The 23,957-nt window shown below is 42.6% G+C and overlaps 1 protein-coding gene across 1 annotated transcript in view; it reads right to left on the bottom strand.

The window, feature by feature from the left end:
* Positions 1-23,621, bottom strand: part of LOC141409761 (uncharacterized) — a 69,899-nt gene extending 46,278 nt beyond the window's left edge. Inside the window, exons 1-2 of the mRNA XM_074033708.1 lie at positions 23,515-23,621; positions 19,528-20,005 (exon numbers count right to left, since the gene is read on the bottom strand). Coding sequence (XP_073889809.1) covers positions 19,528-20,005; positions 23,515-23,621 — 585 coding nt within the window. The remainder of the gene's footprint in view (positions 1-19,527; positions 20,006-23,514) is intronic.
* Positions 23,622-23,957: the final 336 nt, after the last annotated feature.

Below are 23,957 nucleotides of genomic sequence, written 5' to 3'. Positions count from 1 at the left end.
AGCTGAGCAACAGAGCAAGACTCTACCTCTAAAAAAATAAAATAAAATAAAAGTAGAAAATAAATTTCATATATTTGAAGCTTTCTCTTCATAATCAAAGTCTGTCAGATAATTGCTTAACTCTGTTTTCCTTACTCTCCACAATATTTGAGTACTGTTTTAAGTTGTTGGAAAGGAAAATCAGCTCATAACAACCTTCTTTGGGTTTTCCATAAGCCCACACTGCATTAAGATGACCAATACTAGAAGCAGGCACGGTGGCACATCTGTAGTCGCAGCTACTCAGGATCTAAGGTAGGCGGATCACTTGAGCCCAGTAGTTCATCTAGCCTGAGCAATACAGTAAGATTCCACTGCTATTTTTTTTTTTTTTTTTTTTGAGATGGAGTCTCCCTCTGTCGCCCAGGCTGGAGTGCAATGGCCGGATCTCAGCTCACTGCAAGCTCCGCCTCCCAGGCCTACGCCATTCTCTGGCCTCAGCCTCCCGAGTAGCTGGGACTACAGGCGCCCACCACCACGCCTGGCTAGTTTTTTTGTATTTTTTTTTTTTAGTAGAGACGGGGTTTCACCGTGTTAGCCAGGATGGTCTCGATCTCCTGACCTCATGATCCGCCCATCTCGGCCTCCCAAAGTGCTGGGATTACAGGCTTGAGCCACCGCACCCGGCCTCCACTGCTATTTAAAAAAAAAAAAAAAAAAGATTGGCCAGGTGCGGTGGCTCACATCTGTAATCCCAGCGCTGTGGGAGGCTGAGGCGGGTGATTGCCTGAGGTCAGGAGTTCAAGACCAGCCTGGCTAACATGGTGAAACCCTGTCTCCACTAAAAATACGTAAAAAAATAGCTGGGTGAAGTAGCCGGCACCTGTAATCCCAGCTACTCGGGAGGCTAAGGCAGGAGAATTGCTTGAACCCTGGAGGCAGAGGTTGCAGTGAGCCGAGATCTTGCCACTGCACTTCAGCCTGGGGGACAGAGCAGAACTCCGTCTCAAAAAAAAAAAAAAAAAAAAAAACCACAAACACACACACAAAAAAAGATTACCTATACCAGTGTGAGACCACTAACAAGTCTTGGCCCCAATCTGTTACTTCATTTCCACTAAAACATAAACTCCATTAGGGTAGAAACTTTCATCCACTGTATCTCCAAGACCTACAACAGGGCCAACAAATATGAAAGTACTCAATAAATATTTTTTTACATAAATAAATGAAGAAAAAGACGTCTTCCATAAGCCAAGAATAAGTTACACCTAACCACACCCATCCACTTTGGTTATTTACAGAAGCTCATCTGGCTGAGTATGCTACACAGACTGAATACTTTTACTAAAGACGAATAAATAGGGCTGGTGCCATGGCTCACACCTGTGATCCCAACACTCTGGGAGGCCGGGGCAGGCAGATCATCTGAGGTTGGGAGTTCAAAACCAGCCTGACCAACATGGAGAAACCCTGTCTCTATTAAAAATACAAAAACTTAGCCAGGTGTGATAGCACATGCCTGTAATCCCAGCTACTCGGGAGGCTGAGGCAGGAGAATCGCTTGAACCCGGGAGGAGGGATTGTGGTGAGCCGAGATCACACCATTGCACTCCAGCCGGGGGGACAAGAGTGAGACTCCATATCAAAAAAACAAAAACAAGTTTAAAATATCATTGGTCCTTAAAGTCATACATTCATTCTTTTGATAATTGCTATGTTGAACACAACCTGCTAACTGCTTTACAATGATTTAAGTAAGCACTAATGATTTGAACCCAGGTTTAATGCCTGGCTCAAAAAAAAAAAAAAAAAGAATAAATAGAAGTGTGAAGAGGTCCTCACAAGCCCCACTGACAGAACAAAGACTATATTTGAACAAAGACTATATTTAAAGTGTCTTTCAGCCCTATAACCTAAGAAAGAAGAGTAGCTGACAGCCAATTAGCTCCTAGCCAATCCTTACATTTTTTCTTTTTCATAATAATTGCTAAGGACAATTTTTAAATCCTGAAGGAATGAATCAAAAATTAAGGAGCCAGGTTCAGTGGCTCATGCCTATAATCTCAGTATTTTAGAAGGCTGAGGCAGGAGGATTGCTTGAAGCCAAGAGTTTGAGACCAGCCTGGGCAACATATGGAGACCTCATCTCTACAGAAAAATAAATAAATAAAATTTCAAAAAAAAAAAAAAACCCTGAAGAGCCGGGTGCTGTGGCTCCCACCTGTAATCCCAGCACTTTGGGAGGCCGAGGTGGACGGATCACGAGGTCAGGAGATCGAGACTATCCTGGCTAACACAGTGAAACCCTGTCTCTACCAAAAATACAAAAAAAAATTAGTCGAGCATGGTGGCAGGTGCCTGTCGTCCCAGCTACTCGGGAGGCTGAGGCAGGAGAACGGCATGAACCTGGGAGGCGGAGCTTGCAGTGAGCCGAGATCACGCCACTGCACTCCAGCCTGGGCAACAGAGTGAGACTCCGTCTCAAAAAAAATAAATAAATAAACCCTGAAGATCTCCTCAAAGTAAATTTTCCAATATTACTTCAAATGAATAATTAATCAAGACAGTTGTTAATAATACTACTTAAATATCTTAAATCTTCTCCTGCCAAGAACATCTACCCAGAGTTACAGATTTTTATCTGAGTACTCAGTCTCACCAGGGTTTAGGAAATGTTTTGCTTTGGAAAGACAACATCTCCAATCAGACTTTAACCTCCAACTGCTCCATTAAAACTACTCTTTATCAAGGTTACCAATAACTGCCACATTGTTAAATAGTTAATTCTCAGCCCTCATCTCAATTGTAGTATTTGACACAGTTGATCACTCCCTATTCCTTGAAACACTTTCCTCATTAGAATCCAGGATACCCTCTAACCTAGTTTTCATTTTACCTCTCCGGCTACTGCTACTAAATCTTCTTTGATGTTTCCTTCTCATCTTCCCCACCTCTAAACTCTAGAAATTAAGTTCTTCAACTGCTTCTTACTTCCATCTCTACTCACTCAATTGGAGATCTCATCCAGCTTTCTGGATTTAAATATAATCTATTTTAACAATACCCAGAGGTATATGTCCAGCAGATCCTTCTCTCTTGAATTCCAGATTCATAAACCCAACTGTTTACTCAACATCTCTAAGTGTTTTTTTTGTTTTTTGGGTTTTTTTGAGACAGTCTCACTCTGTGACCCAGGCTGAAGTGCAGTGGTGCAATCTCGGCTCATTGCAACCTCCGCCTCCCAGGTTCAAGCGATTCTCCTGCCTCAGCCTCCCGAGTAGCTGGGAATACTACAGGTGTGCCACCACGCCCAGCTAATTTTTTGTATTTTTAATAGAGATGGGATTTCACCGTGTTAGTCAGGGTGGTCTTGATCTCCTGATCTCATGATCCGCCCGCCTTGGCTTCCCAAAGTGCTGGGATTACAGGCGTGGGCCACCGCGCCCAGCCTTATTTTTTTTTTTTTTTTGAGCCAGAGTTTCGCTCTTTTAGCCCAGGCTGGAGTGACATGGCACAATCTCGGCTCACTGCAACCTCCACCTCCCAGCTTCAAGTGATTCTCCTGCCTCAGCCTCCCAAGTAGCTGGGATCACAGGCGCCTGCCAGCATGTCCAGGTAATTTTTGTACTTTTTTTTTTTTTAGTAGAGATGGGGGTTTCACCACATTGGCCAGGCTGGTCTTGAACTCCTGACCTCAGGTGATCTGCCCGCCTCCCAAAGCACTGGGATTACAGGCGTGAGCCATGCGCCTGGCTAACATCTCTAAGTCTTAATAGGCATCTTTAATTTATGTCTAAAACTGAGTTTCTGTTACTTCTGTAAACTTGTTCCTCTTTCAGTCTTCTCCATTTCAATAAATGACAACTGCATCCTTCCAGAAACTCAATACAAAAATCTTAACTCTTTCCTTTCTTTCACAGCACATATCCCATCTATCAGCAAAACCTGCTAACTCTACTTGAAAAATACATCCAGAATTAGATCACGTGTAACCAGTCACTGCTACTCTCTAGCACAAACCACATTTTCTCTCACCTTGATTACAGTAATAGGCTCCAAACTAGTATTTCTGCTTTTGTCCTTGCCCAATCTACCACTATCTACTCAGCAGCCAGAGAAATGAAAATGTCAAAATATAAATCAGATCATGTCACCCTGGCCAAATACTCCAAAGACTTCCTATTTTGCTCAGTGTAAACACTAAAGGCCTACAAAGACCACCAGCAGCAGCAGCACCTGGGAGCTTATTAGAAATAGGCCCTACCCCAGACCTACAAAATTAGTCTAAATTTTAATAGGAACCCCCAAGGTAATTCATGTGCACATTGAAGTTTGAAAAGCACTTCCATAAAGCACCACAAAATAAGGACCCACCTCACCATTCCTCAGGCAAGCTTCTGTCTCAGGACATGTACGCTGTAATTCACTATGCCTAGAATGCTCTTCTCATACATATGCATGGCTCACTCCTTCACCTCTTTCAAGCCCTTACTCAAATGTCACCTTCTGTGTGAAGCCATCTGTGAACACTCAACCCCTTCCCCTCAATATACTCTATTCCTGCTTTCCTTTTACTCTTCTCTTTAGAATTTGTCATCACAAACTTAAAAATGGCATTTATGCATTATTTATTTATTTCAGGCCAGGCATGGTGGCTCACGCCTATAATCCCTGCATTTTGGGAGGCCGAGGTGGAAGGATCACTTGAGCCCAAGAGTTCGAGACCAGCATGGGAAACACAGTGAGACCCCCATCTCTACAAAAAATAAAAATATTAGCTGATCACAGTGGCATACACCTGCAGTCCCAGCTACTTGAGACACTGATGTGAGGGACTGTTTGTGCCCAGGAATGTGAGATTGCTGTGAGCTACGACTGCAACCTTGCACTTCAGTCTGGGCAAAAGAGCAAGACGTTGTCTCAAAAAAAAATTTTTTTTTTCAGAAAGAAAAATTGAGTCTTTGAGTGAAAACAACAGATATACCTATAACTATCTACAATGCCATAACAATCCTTGACATTGATAAAAATCTTTCACTCAAATTTTCTCATCTGATTCTCAATAACCCCATGAGCTGTGTAAAGCAAGTAATGATAAGCCCGTTTTAAAGGTGAGAAAATAAACATACTTCAACTCTCAAAGCATGGAAGTAATAATGTCAAACCTGGGACTGAAGTCTCAATTTTTAGTTCAAAACTCTACAATATCACACCTCCTCTTGCCAATGAAACTGAACCAGACTATGAAATCATATAGCCAAAATGTTATGCTAAGGGTACTAAGCTTTCCTAAACCATCCAGTGTCTATGCAGAATGAGAACAAATTCAGTTCACCCAAGTCACAATTTCAATTTGAGAAATAAGAATGCAAGCTACAGCTGGGCACAGTGGCTCACACCTATAATCCCAGCACTTTGGGAAGCTAGGGTGAGGGAATCACTTGAGCCCAGAGTTTGAGACCAGCCTGGGCAATACAGCAAGACGCTGTCTCTATTATTAAAAATAAAAATAAAAAATTTAATTTAAAAAAATTCCAGCTGCTCCCCGTTACTTGTAAGTCTAATCCCGTGTCTTAATAACATTCAGGAAGAATGTAGGAAATGAGATGTTTCATTATATGCATTAAGAAAATTCTTGTTGAGTTACAGTTGCTAGGAAAAAAGAGAAAATGGGAGAAAGGAAGATGGAACAAGTAAACGAATGAGAACTGAGTTCTAGAAACAAAAGTATAATTATTTTATACTGTTTTGAGTGTCCGGGTGATGTCATTTTGCAGTAGAAGAAAAAAAGACATACCTCCTCAAAATCCCAGCAATAGCTTCCCTTTCTTTGCATAGGTGAGGATGAACAGTTGTAATCCAAAAGGTTTCCCAAAAAGTTATTTTTAAAAAAGACATAGAAACAGAAGATCCATATGAAAAACAGATCCAATCTGGGAGGATGGACACTGTGTCTTCTAAATCTTGTGACCAAGGGCAACTGCTCACCGAGCGTCAGCATCTGAAGAAAGTGCTAACTGTGGATGTGTCTTCTCCAGAGATTAATACCTGCTGGGACAGAAGAGCAAGAAATGGAGAAAGAACTACTGAATGCAAATGACTGTTGGACAAACAATGACAGGCTGAGCATCCCAACTTTGAAAGGCCAAAACCCAAAATGCCCCAAAATCTGAAAACTTTTCGAGTCCCAACATGATGCTCAAAAGAAACACTCATTGGAGCATTTCAGAGTTCAGACTTTCCAACTAGGGATGCTCAACTGATAAGTATTAACACAAATATTATGAAATCTGAAAAAATCTGAAATACTTCTGGTCTGAAGTATATCAGTTCTCAGGCTGCAATTTTTTTTTTTTTTTTTTTTGAGACAGAGTTTTGCTCTTGTTGCCCAGGCTGGAGTGCAATGGCGCAATCTTGGCTCACTGCAAACTCCACCTCCCAGGTTCAAGTGATTCTCCTGTCCCACCCTCCCATGTAGCTGGGATAACAGGCGCTTACCACGATGCCAGGCTAATTTTTGTATTTTTAGTAGAGACTGGGTTTCATTCACCATGTTGGCCAGGCTGGTCTTGATCTCCTGACCTCATGATCCCCCCGCCTCGGCCTCCCAAAGGGCTGGGATTACAGGCATGAGCCACCGCGCTCAGCCTAAAATTTTTTACATTAACATTAGCGAAGAAAAAGTGATCACATGGAGGTAACACCAGTGACCATGCCCAGCTGCCACTGAGTTATCAATGACAGCAGTAGGCAAAAGTACACTTCGGCAGGTAATCCAGCTCTCTCTCTGATAATAGTAAAGAAAATATTAAAATCTATTTCAAGTTTTTTGTAGCAAAATGATGGTCACATCACACAACCAATCATAGATAAAGATTTGTCTGTAGTCTGCCAAACAGAGCAACCATTCTGGCAACTTATAAAACAAATATTGTAGAACTACTAATGCAGATGTCCACTCTCAGCAGAAAATGTAGAATAATCATATAAAAAAATGTAGGTTTTGGCAGAGAAACTAAAAGTTAACAAGAAAACAAAGTGATATAAATGTTAATATGACATATAGGGTGGTTTGTATACCCTTTTTAGCTAACATAAAGAACAAGAAATCTGTTACATTTTGGCAACAAATTAAGGCAGTATTGATACCTGCTACATCACTGCATTTCTATCAAACCACAAATTATAGAATATATAAAATGAAATACATTGGATGGAACTAGCAGCAGTCAAGACACAGAAGAAGGAAAGATGAGTAAATGTAAAGACACATCAATAAAAACCATCCAAAATGAAACCCAAAATATAAAACCAAAGAAAAACAGCAGAGCATCAGTAAGGTATGGGACAACTTCAAGAAACCTAGTAATATATATGTGATTGGAATCCAAGGAGGGATGTGTGAATATTTGGAGAAATAATAGCCAAAAATGTTCCAAACTGATGAAAAGTATAAACTCACAAACTCAAAAAGCTTAACAACAAGAGCAAAAAACTCAAAGAAAGTTTTATTCCACCAGGGAACAACAAAATCAAATTCCTTGAAACCAGACATAAAGAAAAATCTTAAAAGGAGCCAGAGGAATACGGAACGAGAGAAAACATTTACAGATCATCTATCATCCAGAATATACAGAGACCTCTTAAAACTCAAAACAAAAAACAACCTGATAAAACTGGGCAAAGGATATTTCTCTAAAGGAGATACATGAATGGCTGATAAACACATAAAAAGATGCTCAATATCATAAATCATTAGGGAAATGCAAATCAAAACTACAATCAAATACCACTCACACCCATTAGGATAGCTATGATAAAAAAAAAAAAAAAAAACAGAAAATGACAAGTGCTGGCAAGGATATGGAGAAAGTGGGACCCTTGTGCACTGTTGATAGAAATGTACAATGGTACAGCCACTGGGGAAAACAGTATGGAAGTACCTAAAAAAATGAAAAATAGAATTACCATATGATCCAGCAATTTCGTTTCTGGGTTTATAGAAAAAAGATTTAAAGTGGGGGTCTGTAAGAGATATCTGTACAGTCATGTTCACAGCAGCATTATTCATGATAGCCAAAAAGTGGAACCAACCCAAGTGTCATATATGGATAAGCAAAATGTGGTACATCATACACAACAGAATACTATGCAATCTTAAAAAGGAAGAACATTCTGAAAAATACTACGACATGGATGAACCTTCAGGACATTATATTAAGTGACAGGAGACAATCACAAAAAGACAAGTACTGTATGATTCCACTTATATGAGTTACTAGGGTAGTCAAATTCAAAGACAGTAGAATAGTGGCTTCCAGAGGTTGGGGGAGGGGGTCTGGGGAGTTAGTGTTTAAAAGAGTTTCCGTTTGCAAGATGAAAGGAGTAATGGAGATGGATGATAGTGATGGTTGTACAACATTATGAATGTATTTAACATTACTGAACAACACACTTAAAAATTGTTAAAATCAGCCAGGCGCGGTGGCTTATGCCTGTAATCCCAGCACTTTGGGAGGCCAAGGTGGGCGGATCACCTGAGGTCAGGAGTTCGAGACCAGCCTGGCCAACATGGTGAAACCTTGTCTCTACTAAAAATTAAAAAAAAAAAAAAAAAATTAGCCAGGCATGGTGGCACACGCCTGTAATCCCAGCTACTTGGGAGGCTGAGAAAGGAGAATCGCTTGAACCTGGGAGGTGGACGCTGCAGTGAGCTGAGATCGCACCACTGCACTCCACCCTGGGTGACAAAGTGAGACAATCAATCAATCAATCAATAAGGTTAAAATGGGCCAGGTGTGTTGGCTCATGCCTGTAATCATAGCACTTTGGGAGACCAACATGGGAGGACTGTTTGAGCCCAGGAGTTTGAGATCAGTCTGGGCAACATGGTGAGGCCCCATTTCTACAAAAAATTGTAAAAATTTGCCAGGAAATTTTTGCCAGGAAATTGCATCTGTGGTCCCAGCTATTCAGGAGGCTGAGGTGGAAGGATCACTTGAACCTAGGAGGTCAAGGCTGCAATAATCCATGTTCACACCACTGCACTCCAGCCTGGGTGACACAGCAAGACCCTATCTCAAAAACAAAGAAACAAAAAATGGTTAAAATGGTAAATTTTTAATTATATGTATTTTAACATATTAAAAAATATATTTTTTGAGCTGGGAGCGGTGGCTCACACTTGTAATCCCAACACTTTGGGAAGCCAAGAGGGATCAATCACTTGAGGCCAGGAGTTCAAGATGAGCCTGGCCAACATGGTTTCACCAATATGGTGAAACAACATGGTGAAACCTCACTTCTATTTTATTTTATTTTAGAAATTAAAAAAATAAATTAGAGAAAGAAAAAATATATTTTTTGAAAGAAAAATAAAAGCAGCCAGAAGGAAACAACCACACATTAAATACAGAAAAAATAAACCCAAAGAAAGCAGATTTCTCATTGGAAACAATGCAGGCCAGAAGATGGTGAAACAGCATCATAAAGAAAACGTCAACAGTAATTACATATCCTTTGAAAATAGTTTCTAAAACTAAAAAAGAGTCTTCAGATAACCAAATACTAAAAGGATTCATTATCAGCAAATGTACACTACAAGAAACATCAGAAATCCTTCAATCAGAAGGAAAATCATACCACACAGAAACCTAGACCTATACAAAAGAACAAAGAGCACCAAAAAAAGGTAATATATATGAATAAACAAACTATAGATGCATACTGGACAAAGACTTTTATAATAGTATGAGCAGAATCATTTACATTATTAAAGAAAAAAACGGTATCAAGAATTTTCAGGCTGGGCGTGGTGGCTTACACCTGTAATCCCAGTACTTTGGGAGGGTGAGACGAGAGGATCGCTTGAGCCCAGGAATAGGAGATCAGCCTAGGCAACATAGTGCGAACCTATTTCTACAAAATAAAATAAAAAAAGAATTTATACATATCTTCCAACATGCCTGTCTTCCACAAACTTCAAAGTACCCTGATTATTAGAACTCAGTTCCCATTACACTTTCCTATAAATCAGTCAACATTATTTCTTTATAAAATGAAGCTCTCAAGTACAATCTATTTGTCTGATAATGGAGTCTTTTGAAGAAATAAAATTAAAACTAAAATCTCCTTGTTTCCAGCTTAGTATTCTACTACACAAACAGTGGTTTTCAAACACTTTGAAGGGCTTGCCTACAGAGAAATTTTTTTTGAGATTAAAAAAATGGCGGTCAATATATAATTTATCTATTTTTTTCACTGTCTCAATGGAACCCAAAGTCATTTACAAATAAGCTACAGCAGGCCAGGCATAGTGGCTCATACCTGTAATCCTAGCACTTTGGGAGGCTGAGGCAGGCAGATTGCTTGAGCACAGGATTCAAAACCAGCCTGGGCAACATGGCAAAACCCATCTCTACAAAAAATGCAAAAATTAGCCAGATATGGTGGGACACACCTGTAGTCCCGGCTACTCGGGGAGCTAAGGCAGGAGGATCGCTTGAACCCGGGAGGTCCAGACCGCAGTGAGCTTTGATTGCACCACTGCACTCCAGCCTGGGCGACAAAGTCAGACTCTGTTTCTAAATAAATAAATAAATAAGCTACAGCAAAGAATGTTCCTTGTTTTCAAGAAATCTGAAAAAAACAATAGGTTTCAATGAATTGGTCAGGTTGCCCCAAACTGGCAAAAGAAGAAAACTTTTGCCAAGTCTTCCTGAAGAAAGTGAATTTGTCAAAGCAAAGGTGTCAAAGCAATCGCTGCAAAACAAAGCTTTGGGGTCAGGTGTTGAAGTAGAAAAACGATCACCTGAGGTCAGGAGTTCAAGACCGGCCTGGCCAACATGATGAAACCCTGTCTCTACAAAAATTAACCAGGCATGATGGCGGGTGCCTGTAATCCCAGCTACTTGGGAGGCTGAGGCAGGAGAATTGCTTGAACCCAGGAAGCGGAGGTCGCAGTGAGCTGAGATCACACCATTGCACTCCAGCTTGGGTGAGACAGACAGACTATGTCTCAAAAAAAAGAAAAAGGGAAAACAATATTTGATGCTATTCCATTATACTTCAAACCTGAGGGAATGTGGTTAGTAAGAATAAAATCTCTGGGCCGGGCGCGGTGGCTCAAGCCTGTAATCCCAGCACTTTGGGAGGCCGAGGCGGGCGGATCACAAGGTCAGGAGATCGAGACCACAGTGAAACCCCGTCTCTACTAAAAATACAAAAAATTAGCCGGGCGCGGTGGCGGGCGCCTGTAGTCCCAGCTACTCAGGAGGCTGAGGCAGGAGAATGGCGGGAACCCAGGAGGCGGAGCTTGCAGTGAGCCGAGATCGTGCCACTGCACTCCAGCCTGGGCGACAGAGCGAGACTCCGTCTCAAAAAAAAAAAAAAAAGAATAAAATCTCTGTAACATCACTGGTGCCAAATAGATTACAGAATGGGAATCCTGCCTACTATCCCTCTGAATACATAATAGGCTTTCTTTTGTTTGTTTTTTGTGTTTATTTATTGAGACAGAGTCTCACTCTGTCATCAGGCTGGAGTGCAGTGGCACAATCTCAGCTCACTGCAACCTCCGCCTCCTGGGTTCAAGCAATTCTCCTGCCTTAGCCTCCTGAGTAGCTGGGATTACAGGCACCCACCACCACGCCCAGCGAATTTTTGTATTTTTAGTAGAGATGGGGTTTCACCATGTTGGCCAGGATGGTCTCAATCTCTTGACTTCGTGATCCACCCACCTCAGCCTCCCAGGCTGATTACAGGCATGAGCCACTGTGCCTGGCCTGAATACAAAATGTTAAACGCAATTCATACACTCGGAGACTGCCTGAGACCACTAGTAGACCTCATAACCCAACTGCACAGTGAGAGACCACTTGCTGCTCTCAGACAGGTAACTGAATGGTTCACATAACTCAGGATGTTCTTCTGACAGAATTCTAGAGGAAGGCTACCTACTGTTACCCTGTCTGGACCAAAATTCTTTATTCTATAAAGACAACAAGAAAATTATGTGATTTCAGTATTCACTAAGGAATACCATATTCCAGGAGAAAGTAGCATTCTTTCAGCTCTTTATCCAAAGTCAAGCCACTGGGTAACTTTCTGCTTTATATGATAATAAACTTAACAAAAGAAATACAGTGGTTACATACTCAAGAGAATTGAAAACATATGTTCAAACAAAAGCTTATACAAGAATATTCAAGGCAGCATTATTCATAATAGCAAAAAAGTGGCATTATTCAAAACAGCCTACTGATGAACAGGTACACAAAATGTGGTATATTCACACAATAGAATATTACTATGCCATAAGAAAGGAATACTTGCTACAACATGGATGAATAAAAACACTGTTAAGTGAAAGAAGCTAAAAACAAAAGGGCAGGCCGGGTGCAATGGCTCACACCTGTAATCCCAGCACTTTGGGAGGCTAAGGCGGACGGATCACTTGAGGTCAGCAGTTCAAGACCAGCCTGGCCAACATGGTGAAACCGTTTCTACTAAAAAAAAATTTTTTAATTAGCCAGGTGTGGTGTGTGCACCTGTAATCCCAGCTACTCGGGAGGCTGAGGTGGGAGAATCCTGGGAACCCGGGAGGCAGAGGTTGCAGTGAGCCGAGATCACGCCACTGCACTCCAGCCTGGGAGACAGAGTGAGACTCCATCTCAAATAAAATAAAATAAAATAAAATAAAATAAAATAAAATAAAATAAAAACACAAAAGGCCAGGTATTATATGATTCCATTTATGTGAAATGTTTAGAATAGGCAAACCCATAGGACAAAAATCAGACTGTGGTTGCCAGGAAACAAAGAGATGGACTGCTTAATAGGTATGGGGTTTCTTTTTGGTGTGAAAATGTTCTAGAGTTTGACAGCAGTGGTGGTTGCACGTTACACTGTGAATGAAGTAAAAGCCACTGAATTGTACATTTAAAATGGTTAACTACATATTTCAAATCATAAATTGTATGTTATGGGAATTTTACCTCAAGAAAAAAAAAAAATACTGGGCTGGGCGCGGTGGCTCATGCCTGTAATCCCAGCACTTTGGGAGGCTGAGGAGAGCGGATCATGAGGTCAAGAGATCAAGACCACCCTGGCCAACATGGAGGAATCCCATCTCTATTAAAAATACAAAAATTAGCTGGGCATGGTGGCACGCACCTGTAGTCCCAGCTACTCAGGAGGTTGAGGCAGAAGAATCACTTGAACCTGAGAGGTGGAGGTTGCAGTGAGCCAAGATTGCGCCACTGCACTCCAGCCTGGCGACAGAGCGAGACTCCATCTCTCCAAAAAAAAAAAAAAAAATTCTAAATGTTAGTTATCTTGTACCTGTATCTCCCACTACTTAACAAAATACTGTGAGCATTAAAAAAAAGACCACTCAAAAACACTTTTTAAAATATAACATATTGACATTCTAAGAAAGGCAAAACTATAGAGACAGTTAAAAGATCAGTGAGGTTGCCAGAGGCTGGTGTGAGGAAGCAAATCGGTGAGACAGAAACTTTCTAGAGCTGTGGAACTAATCTGCAGGATACTGTAATGTTAAACATAAAATACTAGAAGTCTGTCAAAACCCACAGAAATTTGTATCACAAAGAATAAACTTTAATGTGTGCAAATTATTAAATAATTAGGAGATAAAGGTATCTCAGCAAAAAATGCAGACTGTGACAAAATCTAAATCTATTACAAATATATGAGACGACTTCAGGAAGTGAGTAGGGAAAGCTGGTAACCTAAAAAACATTAGAAATGACTGCTATCGGCCGGACGCGGTGGCTCAAGCCTGTAATCCCAGCACTTTGGGAGGCCGAGACGGGCGGATCACGAGGTCAGGAGATCCAGACCATCCTGGCTAACATGGTGAAACCCTGTCTCTACTAAAAAATACAAAAAACTAGCCGGGCGAGGTGGCAGGTGCCTGTAGTCCCAGCTACTTGGGAGACTGAGGCAGGAGAATGGTGTGAACCCAGGAGGCAGAGCTTGCAGTGAGCTGAGATCAGCCACTGCAGTCCAGCCTGGGCGACAGAGCGAGACTCTGTCTCAAAAAAAAAAAAAAAAAGAAAGAAAGAAAGAAATGACTGTTATCTATAAAACTAAAGGCAAAAAGAACTATCCATGAGTTTCTAGTTGATAAACTAGTTTCCCACAGGTATACAGATTAACAGTTCTGAAACCACTATACATGTATGCTGGAATTGAATAATCAATTCTGGCAGATGGTGGGAGGCAGGTTTTTCACTGGTGAAGCAGGAGGTTACATATAAGCAAGGTAAGGTTAGAATAACACATGTGGTAATGAATTAGAGTTGGACACATCATGAAGTCATGTTTAGCTTAATAAAGATACAGTTACATATAGAAATATATATAGATATGTGCATATACACAGGTTAATATGTATACATATATTTCCTTCCTCTGTCAACTGAGAGGGCCTAGAAGCAACAATACTTCAGTACCAACAAGCACACCTATCACCCAGATCTTGGTTTGTAACACCATTCTTCAATAAAAGGTACCAGGGCTCCTTGAGAACTGACTGTTTACAGGACTGGAGCAGAAAATATACAAGATGAACCTTAGAGCATCTTATGTTGCCAGAAAGTAAGAAAGTACACATACAATCATGGAGGTATGTCAAAGAGAAAGGATACAGGAACCAACTTAAAGAGCTCCCAATGGCCAAAGCTGAAACCATTTAGCAATGAAATTTAAGTAGATACGCCACCCGTAAGGAGGTAGAACATAACTCATCACCACTAAGTGTAGGCTGTACATAGTGACGATTTTCCAGAGTATAGTAGGAAAGAGAAGAAGAAAGAGTAACTTCGCAGAAAACACTGCCTCAAGCCAGATAAGCAAGGTTAACATCAACACTGATAAGTCATACTGGGAGTATACATCCCTAATATGTGATGAGAATGACACTTTACCCCTGTGGTCTTCCTTCCAAAAGCATATTACATTATTGGCCTAACCACAAGAAAAACAACAGATAAATCCCAAAGAACATTCTATAAAAATACCTGACCGTGGCTGGGCACAGTGGTAATCTCAGCACTTTGGAAAGCTGAGGAGGGCGGATTGCTTGGTTCTAGGAGTTCGAGACCAGCCTGGGCACCATGGTAAAACCCCATCTCTACAAAAAGTACAAAAATTAGCAGAGCATGATGGCACCATCTGTGGGCCCAGCTACTCTGGATGTTGAGGTCAGAGGATCACTTGACCCCAGAATGTTGAGGCTGCAGTGAGCTGAGATCGTGCCACTGCACACCAGTCTTGGTGACAGAGGGAAATCCTGTCTCAAAAAAACAAACAAAACCTGACCAGTAATCTTCAAAACTGCCAAGGTCATTAAATACAGGGAAAGTCTGAGAAATTGTCACAACCAAGAGGAGCTAAGGAGACATAATTACTAAATGTAATGCGGTATCGTGGATGGGATCCTGGGATCCTGGGATAGTGAAACAACATTAAGGAAAAACCTGTGGAAACCTGATAAAGTATGGTCTCTGTGATAATGTATCAATATTGGTTTATTAATACTGACAAATGATCACAGGAATGTAAGACGTTAATAACATGGGAAACAGTGTAGGATAGGCAGGAACTCTGCACTATCTTCGCAATGTTTCTGTAAATCTAAACTTTAAAGTCTATTTTTAAAAATTATAACAAATTTATGATCAACTGCATCCCTGGAATTTTATTCAGTGCATCTAGGACACAAAAGATACTTAAAACAGGGTCTTTGCCTTCAAGAAGCTTGTTGTCGCAGTGTGAAGTCAAATGCTCATGAAACTAGTATAAAATACAAAAATAAGAAAAAATTAAATTGAAGAGTAAACATAAAAGTATATTAAGAATTTAAAAGTCTAGAATTATCAGGAAAGACTTCGTCAAGGAGATAAAACTTGAGTTTGTACCTTAAAATGTACTTCAGAGTAGCAAAATTAAAAAAAAAAAAAGATAAAAAAGATAAACTAGCTCACTTACAAGAACAACCAGAAGGATGAAAAAATAAGAAAAAGCTAACAGAAATTACAATGGCTGGGGCATGGTGGCTCATGCTTACAAACCCAGCACTTTTGGAGCCCAAGTCAAGGAGGATCACTTGAGGCCAGGAGTTTGAGACCAGCCTAGGCAACATATGAGACCCCGTCTCTCTCTATAACATCTTTAAAAAAAGAAAAATAAAAACGTTTAGCTCTGCAAAGTGAAGACTTAAATGGGAGACATAACAGCAGTGCTCAAACACTTTAAGGTCATGTGGCAGAACGAACAGAGTTACATCATATAACCATTTAACTTAGAAGCCAACCTCTGGCAGAATGTGACCAATGCTCAAAGACAGAGAGGGACAGCTGTTCAGTGGAGTCACAACAGGAAATGCCAATATGGAAAGACAGGAAACAGGTGGCTAAGTTCTCTACAACTTTTCAAAGGACAGTATGTATGTGAGCCCAAAGAAGTAAAAATCAGATTCAAATGTTTACTGACTATCTTAAGTGCCAGGCTCTTTCAAATACATTATTTTGTTTAATATTCACAACATATCTATGAGCATGGATTAATGTAATAGAGACAACATAAAAATAGAATTAAACCCTGCATGGAAACAGGAACATATCAAAATTCTACACCATCCCCCACTCTCTGATAGGGACTCCACAGCAGTTTTTAAAAGCCAAATAGTCTGAAGGCCCAGATATCTATATAATAATTTATTTCCTCTTGCTCTTTCCCCCAGTCAAGCTCTGTGGCTCTCAGCCTTTAATATTCGTAAGAATTTTATACAACTATATATACAAAAACATTCATACCATACTTTTTGAGCAATTTATGGAATTCTCAAGGAGAGTGTTCATCTTATGGGATTTTTGTCTCATGCACTAACTTGAGGACCTAACCCTGGGATGAGGTGAAACTCCACTGCAGTCTTACTCCATGGGTACTGTAAGGCAGGATCAGGAAGAGGAGAGAGAAAGGTACTATCTTATTACATGAAGAAGAACATTCTAACAAAGACATAAAGGTAAGAATGACATGCTATGTGGGGAAGTTCAACGCTGGAAAACAAGAGCAGCTCATCCGCACCTGCAGACCTTTGCACTCACGGTTTCATTTACCAGGAAAGCACTCCCATTTTTCAGGTCACAACTCAAATACCTTCTCCTTAGTGAGGCCTCCTCTCACTAAGTAACCCTCCACCCACCTTTCAGTCATTCACTTGTCACATCAGCTTGTTTTATTTTCTTCATAATTCATATTAGGGGTCAGCAAACTTTTTCTATAAAAGGCTAAACTATAATCTATAGGCCAAATCCACCTTGCCCCGTTTTCCATGGCCAAGAATGGTTCTACATTTTTAAATGGCTAGGGAAAAATGTTTTTAAAAACTCATAATATTCTGTGACATGTGAAAATTTTATGAAATTCAAATTTCAGTGTCCCAAGTTTAACTGGAACATAAACATGTTTGTTCATGAACTGTCTGTGGCTGCTTTTGTACTAAAACAGAATTGAGTAGTTGCAAAAGAGATCATATGGCCCAAAAACCCTGATATGTACTGTACTTTCTGGTCCTTTACCAAAAAAAGTTTACTAACCACTGATTTATACCATTATCTGAAATGATCCTATTTGCTTGTTTGTTGTATATTCCTTATTCCCATACATACAGAATAAAGCTTAATTAGGGAACAGGCCTTGTCTGTTTTGTCCCAACAATGTAGCTCAGTACTTAGAAAACATCCTGAAACAAAGTAAGGGCTCAATAAGTATTTGATGAATAAATTAATGAATGGTCCCTAATTGCCACTCTGAGGAGCTTAAACCTAAGTAAGCCCTGAGCCATTATATGTTCTGTACATTTTATGAGAGGCATAAGTAGTCTTGCAGAAAAGGGGAAATACTCTACCATCAAGAAGGACCAAAGTAATGGTGGTTGGTCACCAACTAGTCTAGGGCACTGGGGTTCTTCATCAGATTGTAGACTACAGGTTTCTGTGCTCATAAAAAAGTCCTACTGCAAGGTGTCACAACACTGTCAGCAGTCTGTGCTTCTGTTTACCTTAAGATGCAAATGCTCTGAGAAATCTCATTCTTACACATAGTACACAGCACCTACACCATATCAAATCTTAATCAATGCTCATAATTATAACAGATCTCCATCACATGCTAATGAATTTTTAATGTCTAAAATTTTCCTATGCTGTTGATCAGCAATCTATAAGCAGTTCAAAACTCTTTAGAAATTAAAAGGTTACCACCCACAGACCAGAAGTAGTTTTTTAATCTTTCTACACTAGCCAGAGAGTGGGTGTGTGATTGCAAAAAAAAATACAAGCCAACTCTGTTGGTAGAGGACAAGGTTATTGTTAAGTTAAAATGCCATCTATAAACATCGTTTTGTCACATGACACTAGTAAAACTACCACCTACTCACAATTTGAGTTTCGATCTTCTAATATACAGAGAAAAAAATGTATCTATCTCCTGGAACAAATCAAAATTTTGTTTTATTTTAAAGCAGCTATCTGATATTTAAGCCCTGGATTGATTTTTTTTAAAGAACAGAATAAGCTAATTTAGGAATTCAGACTTTTTATAGAGATGCTTATAGTACAGGTACCTCTGATGGCTAGGCTCTACCCAACACTAACATGTAACGTGTCACAAAAGCCAACGGGCGTTGGGGGGGCCGGGGGTAGCCAACAGCTCAAGTGAGCTGCTTCACTTAGCAGCAGATTCACCTGGGGATTCCTCACCAAGAATGTTGTTAAGGGACGAACCAAACCAACCACGAATGATACCCCTGCACCGAGGCTGAAAAAGCAGAGATTCGCAAGCTATAAACCGATCTCTGGCCCTTTAGGGAAGGTGCAACTCGCTGCACCCCTTTCCTCTATCCTACAGGGGTTAACAGGGGGCATCCTGAGGCCAAGCCCAGCCAGCTAGCTACTTCTCACATCCCACCTCCCACCATCTATTCTCCCCAGTACGCCGGGCTCCCTCCTCCCCTCGAACGACAGTTCAAAATCAAAACAAAAGGTGCAAAACTGGTTTCAGGTGGAAATGGCTGAGTCCTGGTGGCTAACTTCTGGGACGCCATGGCGATCGAGGGCTCCTAAAACCCCAGACCCCGACGGGAACCGGCTCCTAACAGTCCCTCGGGCCTTGGCCCGACTTCTCACACGCCCCTCCCTCACCTCGGCCCCGGGATGCTGGGAAGGGGACGAGGCGAGGGGCTGGAGAGGGAACCCCAGGTCAAAATGACAGCGGAATGAGCCGGGAAAGAAAAGAAGCCCAGTGGGATGCTGGGGGTCGAGTCCTAGGCCCGGGGCTTCAACCTCGAACGGGGGCGACGGCGGGTCCGAGCCCCGACAGGCCGCGAGCGGGAGGCCAGGCCCGCGTCCGCTGCGCCGCCGGGCCACGCTCCCTCACGATTGTCCCCACCCACCGCGGAGGGCCGTGAGGGGGCCGCGACCGGCGCCAGCGTCCGGGGCGGGGGCGCTCACTCACCGGCGGGGAGGGGAGGAGCAGCCGGCGTCTCCGCCAGCGCCGTCGCTCGAGCTCAAGCGCCAGCTCCTTCCACTGCGGCCGCAGCACCCGGTCCATCCCCCACAACCACCCCCCCTCCCGACCCTCCCCCCGCGCCGCCTCAGCCGCCGCCACCTCAGTCACCACCACCGCCGCCGCCGCTTCAGCCCCGGCGCGGGAGCGCGAACCGGCGCGAGGGAGCGAGAACGCGCGCGCCCCCTCGGCAGCCGCCACCGCCCACAACCTCCGCCCCCGACCGGCGGCGCACGCGCAAGGGAGCGGGCGGACGGGCGCGCGCACGCCGCAGGGGGTGGGGATGGACCCTGGAAGGCGTGGCCCCGCCCCTAGCCCGCCTACCCACGCGGTCGCTGGGCTGGGTGAGCTGCGCCGCTGCAGGTAGTGCTGAGTTGCTCCAGGTGATCTCCTGGCAAAAAGCTCTTGGAACCGAGCCACCCTCGCCCTAGGAGCAACGCCCGTGAATAATATGGGGTTTCGTCGGATTTCTGCGCGCCGCTCTGGATCACACGTTTGTTCTCCCTAGTTGAGTCGCAAGGCCTTCCTTCGTTCCACCTAGCAGGCTGCTTGGAAAAGGGCAGAGACTGTCATTATTTTGCACCAGGTATTACCACTGAAGGAATCGTAAGCAGCCACCAGCCTATCCCTTTATAATTCCCATTTTCCTAATTTATTTTATTTTTATTACTTATGTAATGAGACTTCTTCCGTGTTCAAGGAGCTGGGAGTACCATATGGGGTCAACGGAGTCCCTGACCTCATGAAGTTTGAGATCTGGTGGAGAAGGAAAACATTCATGGGAGAATCAGACAAAATTAAGTTTTCAGTTAGTAAAAATCTTCTGAGAGGTATATGGTACTGAGAGAATCTTTATGGAGGAATTAATTTAGTTGAGGATGAAGAGGGTAGAATCTGAGAAATTGAGTTGGGAGGAGTTAGTTGCTCCAAGGGGTGAGGTCTTGGCATGGCCAGAATGGAGAGCGCTAAAGAACATTCAATGTGGAGTAGACTGCGAGTGTGGGAAGAGGTAGGCAAGAACAGGTGAGGATTGGGAACTTATTTATTTATTTATTGAGTCAGAGTCTTGCGCTGTCACCCAGGTCACCCAGGCTGGAGTGCAATGGCTTGATCTCAGCCCACTGCAACCTCCGCCTCCTGGGTTCAAGCGATTCTCCTGCCTCAGCCTCCCGAGTAGCTGGACTACCGGCGCGCACCACCACACCTGACTAATTTTTGTATTTTTGTTAGAGACAGGGTTTCGCCGCCTTGGCCAGGCTGGTCTGGAACTCCTGACCTTGTGATCCGCCCGCCTTGGCCCCCCAAAGTGCTGGGATTACAGGCGTGAGCCACCGCACCCGGCCGGATTTGGGACTTTAATCTGAATGCTTGAGATAAGCCATTCAGGTATTTTTCAGCAGGGTTGCCGGGGAAAGCACTTGATGATTATGTCTGTTTTTTGTTTTTGAGAGGCAGACTGGAGTGCAGTGGCCGATCTTGGCTCACTGCAACCTCTGCCTCTCAGGTTCAAGTGATTCCCCTGCCTCAGCCTCCTTAGTACCTGGGACTACAGGCGCATGCCACCACACGCAGCTAATTTTTTTTGTATTTTTGGTGGAAACGGAGTTTCACCATGTTGGCCAGGATAGTCTTAATCTCCTGACTTCATGATCCACCCGCTTTGGCCTCCCAAAGTGCTGAGATTACATGCGTGAGCCACCTCACCCCCGGCCCATTATGTCTGTTTTTAAGTTACTTAGATAGCAATGTGAAGAGTGGTCTGATGAGAGTCTCAAAGTTGGGGCTGGGAAGCCAGTTAGGAGGCCACTGGCCAGGTAGTCAAGGCAAGGCAGGAGGGTGGTGGCAGAGAAGAGCACTATTTAGTGGTAAAATGACAGGACTTGGCAATGAATTGAATGAGGAGTAAAGGAGACGGAGGTGGCAAGGTTTACTTATATTTGAGGTTGGTGGAGGATGCATTTATAGATTTCAGAAGCACTGAAGGAGCCACGTGAGGTAACTCAAAATGGATGATAAACCTAAATTTAAAAGCTAAAACTATAAAAAAAAATTTAGAAGAAAACATAGAAAAAGTATTTGTGACCTTGGGATAGGCAAAGATTTCTTAGGACACAAAAAGTATGAACCATAAAAAGTGATTTGTGGCCTGGCTCACACCTGTAATCCCAGCACTTTGGGAGGCCAAGGCAGGCAGAACACTTGAGCTCAGGAGTTCAAGACCAGCCTGGGCAACATGGCAAAATGCTGTCTCTACAAAAAATACAAGTTAGCTGGGCTGTGCCTGTAGTCTCAGCTACCTGTGGGGCTGAGGAAGGAGGATCACTTGAACCTGGGAGGTAGAGGTTACAGTGGGCTGAGATGGTGCCACTGCACTCCAGCCTGGGTGACAGAGTGAGACCCTGTCTCAAAAAAAAAAAAAAAAAAAGCGGTTGATAAGTTGAACTCTATCAAAATTAAAAACTGGTACTCTTTGAGCGACACCATTAAGAAAATGAAAAGGCAAGCCACAGGTGGAGAGTTTGCAATAGAAAGCATTAGACAAAAGTCTTGTATCCAGAATACATGAAGAACTCTTATAAATGAATAATAAACCAGCCCAATAAACCAATGGGCAAGGCTTTAGTAAATAGTTCACAGGATATAAAAATGGGCTATAAGCAAGGGAGAGATTATCAACATCTTTAGTCAACTAGGGATTTTTCCATTTAAAACCACAACACTCTCATTAGGATAGCTAAAATTTAGACTGATGACCCGGCAATCACACTCCTACACATCTCCTTAACCATACTTGATCTCTAAAGGCTGACAGTAACAGACCAGGGACCCTGTAATCCCAGCACTTTGGGAGGCCAAGGCAAGAGGATCACTTCAGCCCAGGAGTTCAAGACCAGCCTGGGCAACCTAGAGACCTCACCTCTACAAAAAACATTTTTTTAATTAGCCAGTGTGGGAGTGTACACCTGTAGTCCTAGCTACTCGGGAACCTGAGGCAGGAGGATCCCTTGAGCCCAGGAGTTCAAGGCTGCAGTGACCTATGATCCCACCACTGTACTCCAGCCTGGGTAACACAGCAAGACCCTATCTTTAAAAAAAATGTTTTTGGCTGGGCGCGGTGGCTCACGCCTGTAATCCCAGCACTTTGGGAGGCCAAGGCGGGTGGATCATGAGGTCAGGAGTTTGAGACCAACCTGGCCAACATGGTGAAACCCTGTCTCTACTAAAAATACAAAAATAACTGGGCGTGGTGGCGTATGCCTCTAATCCCAGCTACTCAGGAAGCTGAGGCAGGAGAATCGCTTGAACCTGGGAGGCAGAGGTTGCAGTGAGCCAAGATCTCACCATTGCACTCCACCCTGGGCGACAGAATGAGACTATGTCTCAAAAAAAAGATAAAAAATAAAAAAATTTAAAGACAATAGCAAAGTCATACTTTCACTTAACATGATATAACTATCCTGCATACTATTGAAAACGTAACAACACTTTTCCCAAGGGGATGCAATGTCCTTGAGTGATGTTTCTTCTCCACCTTTGATGTCTTATAACTTAATACTGCAATGTAAAGTTACCTATTATTAATACATCTCCATCCTGTAGTAGCAACTGAATTTCCTGCTTAGTAATCAGGATTAGTCACCTCAGCCAGTAGAGGAACTTCCTACTTTACCTGTTGTTTAGAGGCATGAAAAACCCTAAGTGGCCAGGTGACTGCCTTAACTCCCAATTCAATGGAAATGTTGTTGGGTCTCCTGGTGGAAGCGTTCCTTCTGTTGGAACTAAGACCTCTTAGTTAGAAGAGCTTCTGGCCATTTCTACTTTCAGGCAAAATGAACAACCAAGTACACTGATCAAAGTTCTGCCAACTGGGGGAATTTTTTTTTCACCATTATTCTTCAGGGATGTCCCAGAAAGGGACACTAGTTTTGTTTTCACCTGGTGCCTGCATATTGTGCAAAACCGTCATAAACCTCGGCTATAAACCACAACTGAGTTTTCCCTTCTTCAGTCAAGTGGTCGTAAGGAATGCCCCATGAGGCCATAGGTGCAGGCTGGGAGAGAGAAGGTAATGTAGCAGGAGTGGGGGCCATGGACATTTGGGCCACTTCCTCGTGCAATTTACCTATGCCTTCAGGGCCCATTTGAGCCCAATCTGATATATACCACTTCAATTTGATAATGGAGTGTTGCTGTGAGTGCACAACTTTATAGCTTGGTGGATCAGATAACACTTAGTTCATGATGAGCAGCTCAGGTCACATGGTAACTTGATGACCCACAGTTAACTGTTCAGTCTCTGCTGAGGCCCAGCAAGCCAAACGTTTTTTCTCAAGAGGACAGTACTAATCTGCAGGGCTTTGCTCCAAAATCTTACGGTT

This window comes from Macaca fascicularis, chromosome 2, assembly GCF_037993035.2.
Source record: "Macaca fascicularis isolate 582-1 chromosome 2, T2T-MFA8v1.1".
Classification (NCBI taxonomy): domain Eukaryota; kingdom Metazoa; phylum Chordata; class Mammalia; order Primates; family Cercopithecidae; genus Macaca; species Macaca fascicularis.
This window is presented reverse-complemented; position numbering and strand designations above follow the sequence as displayed.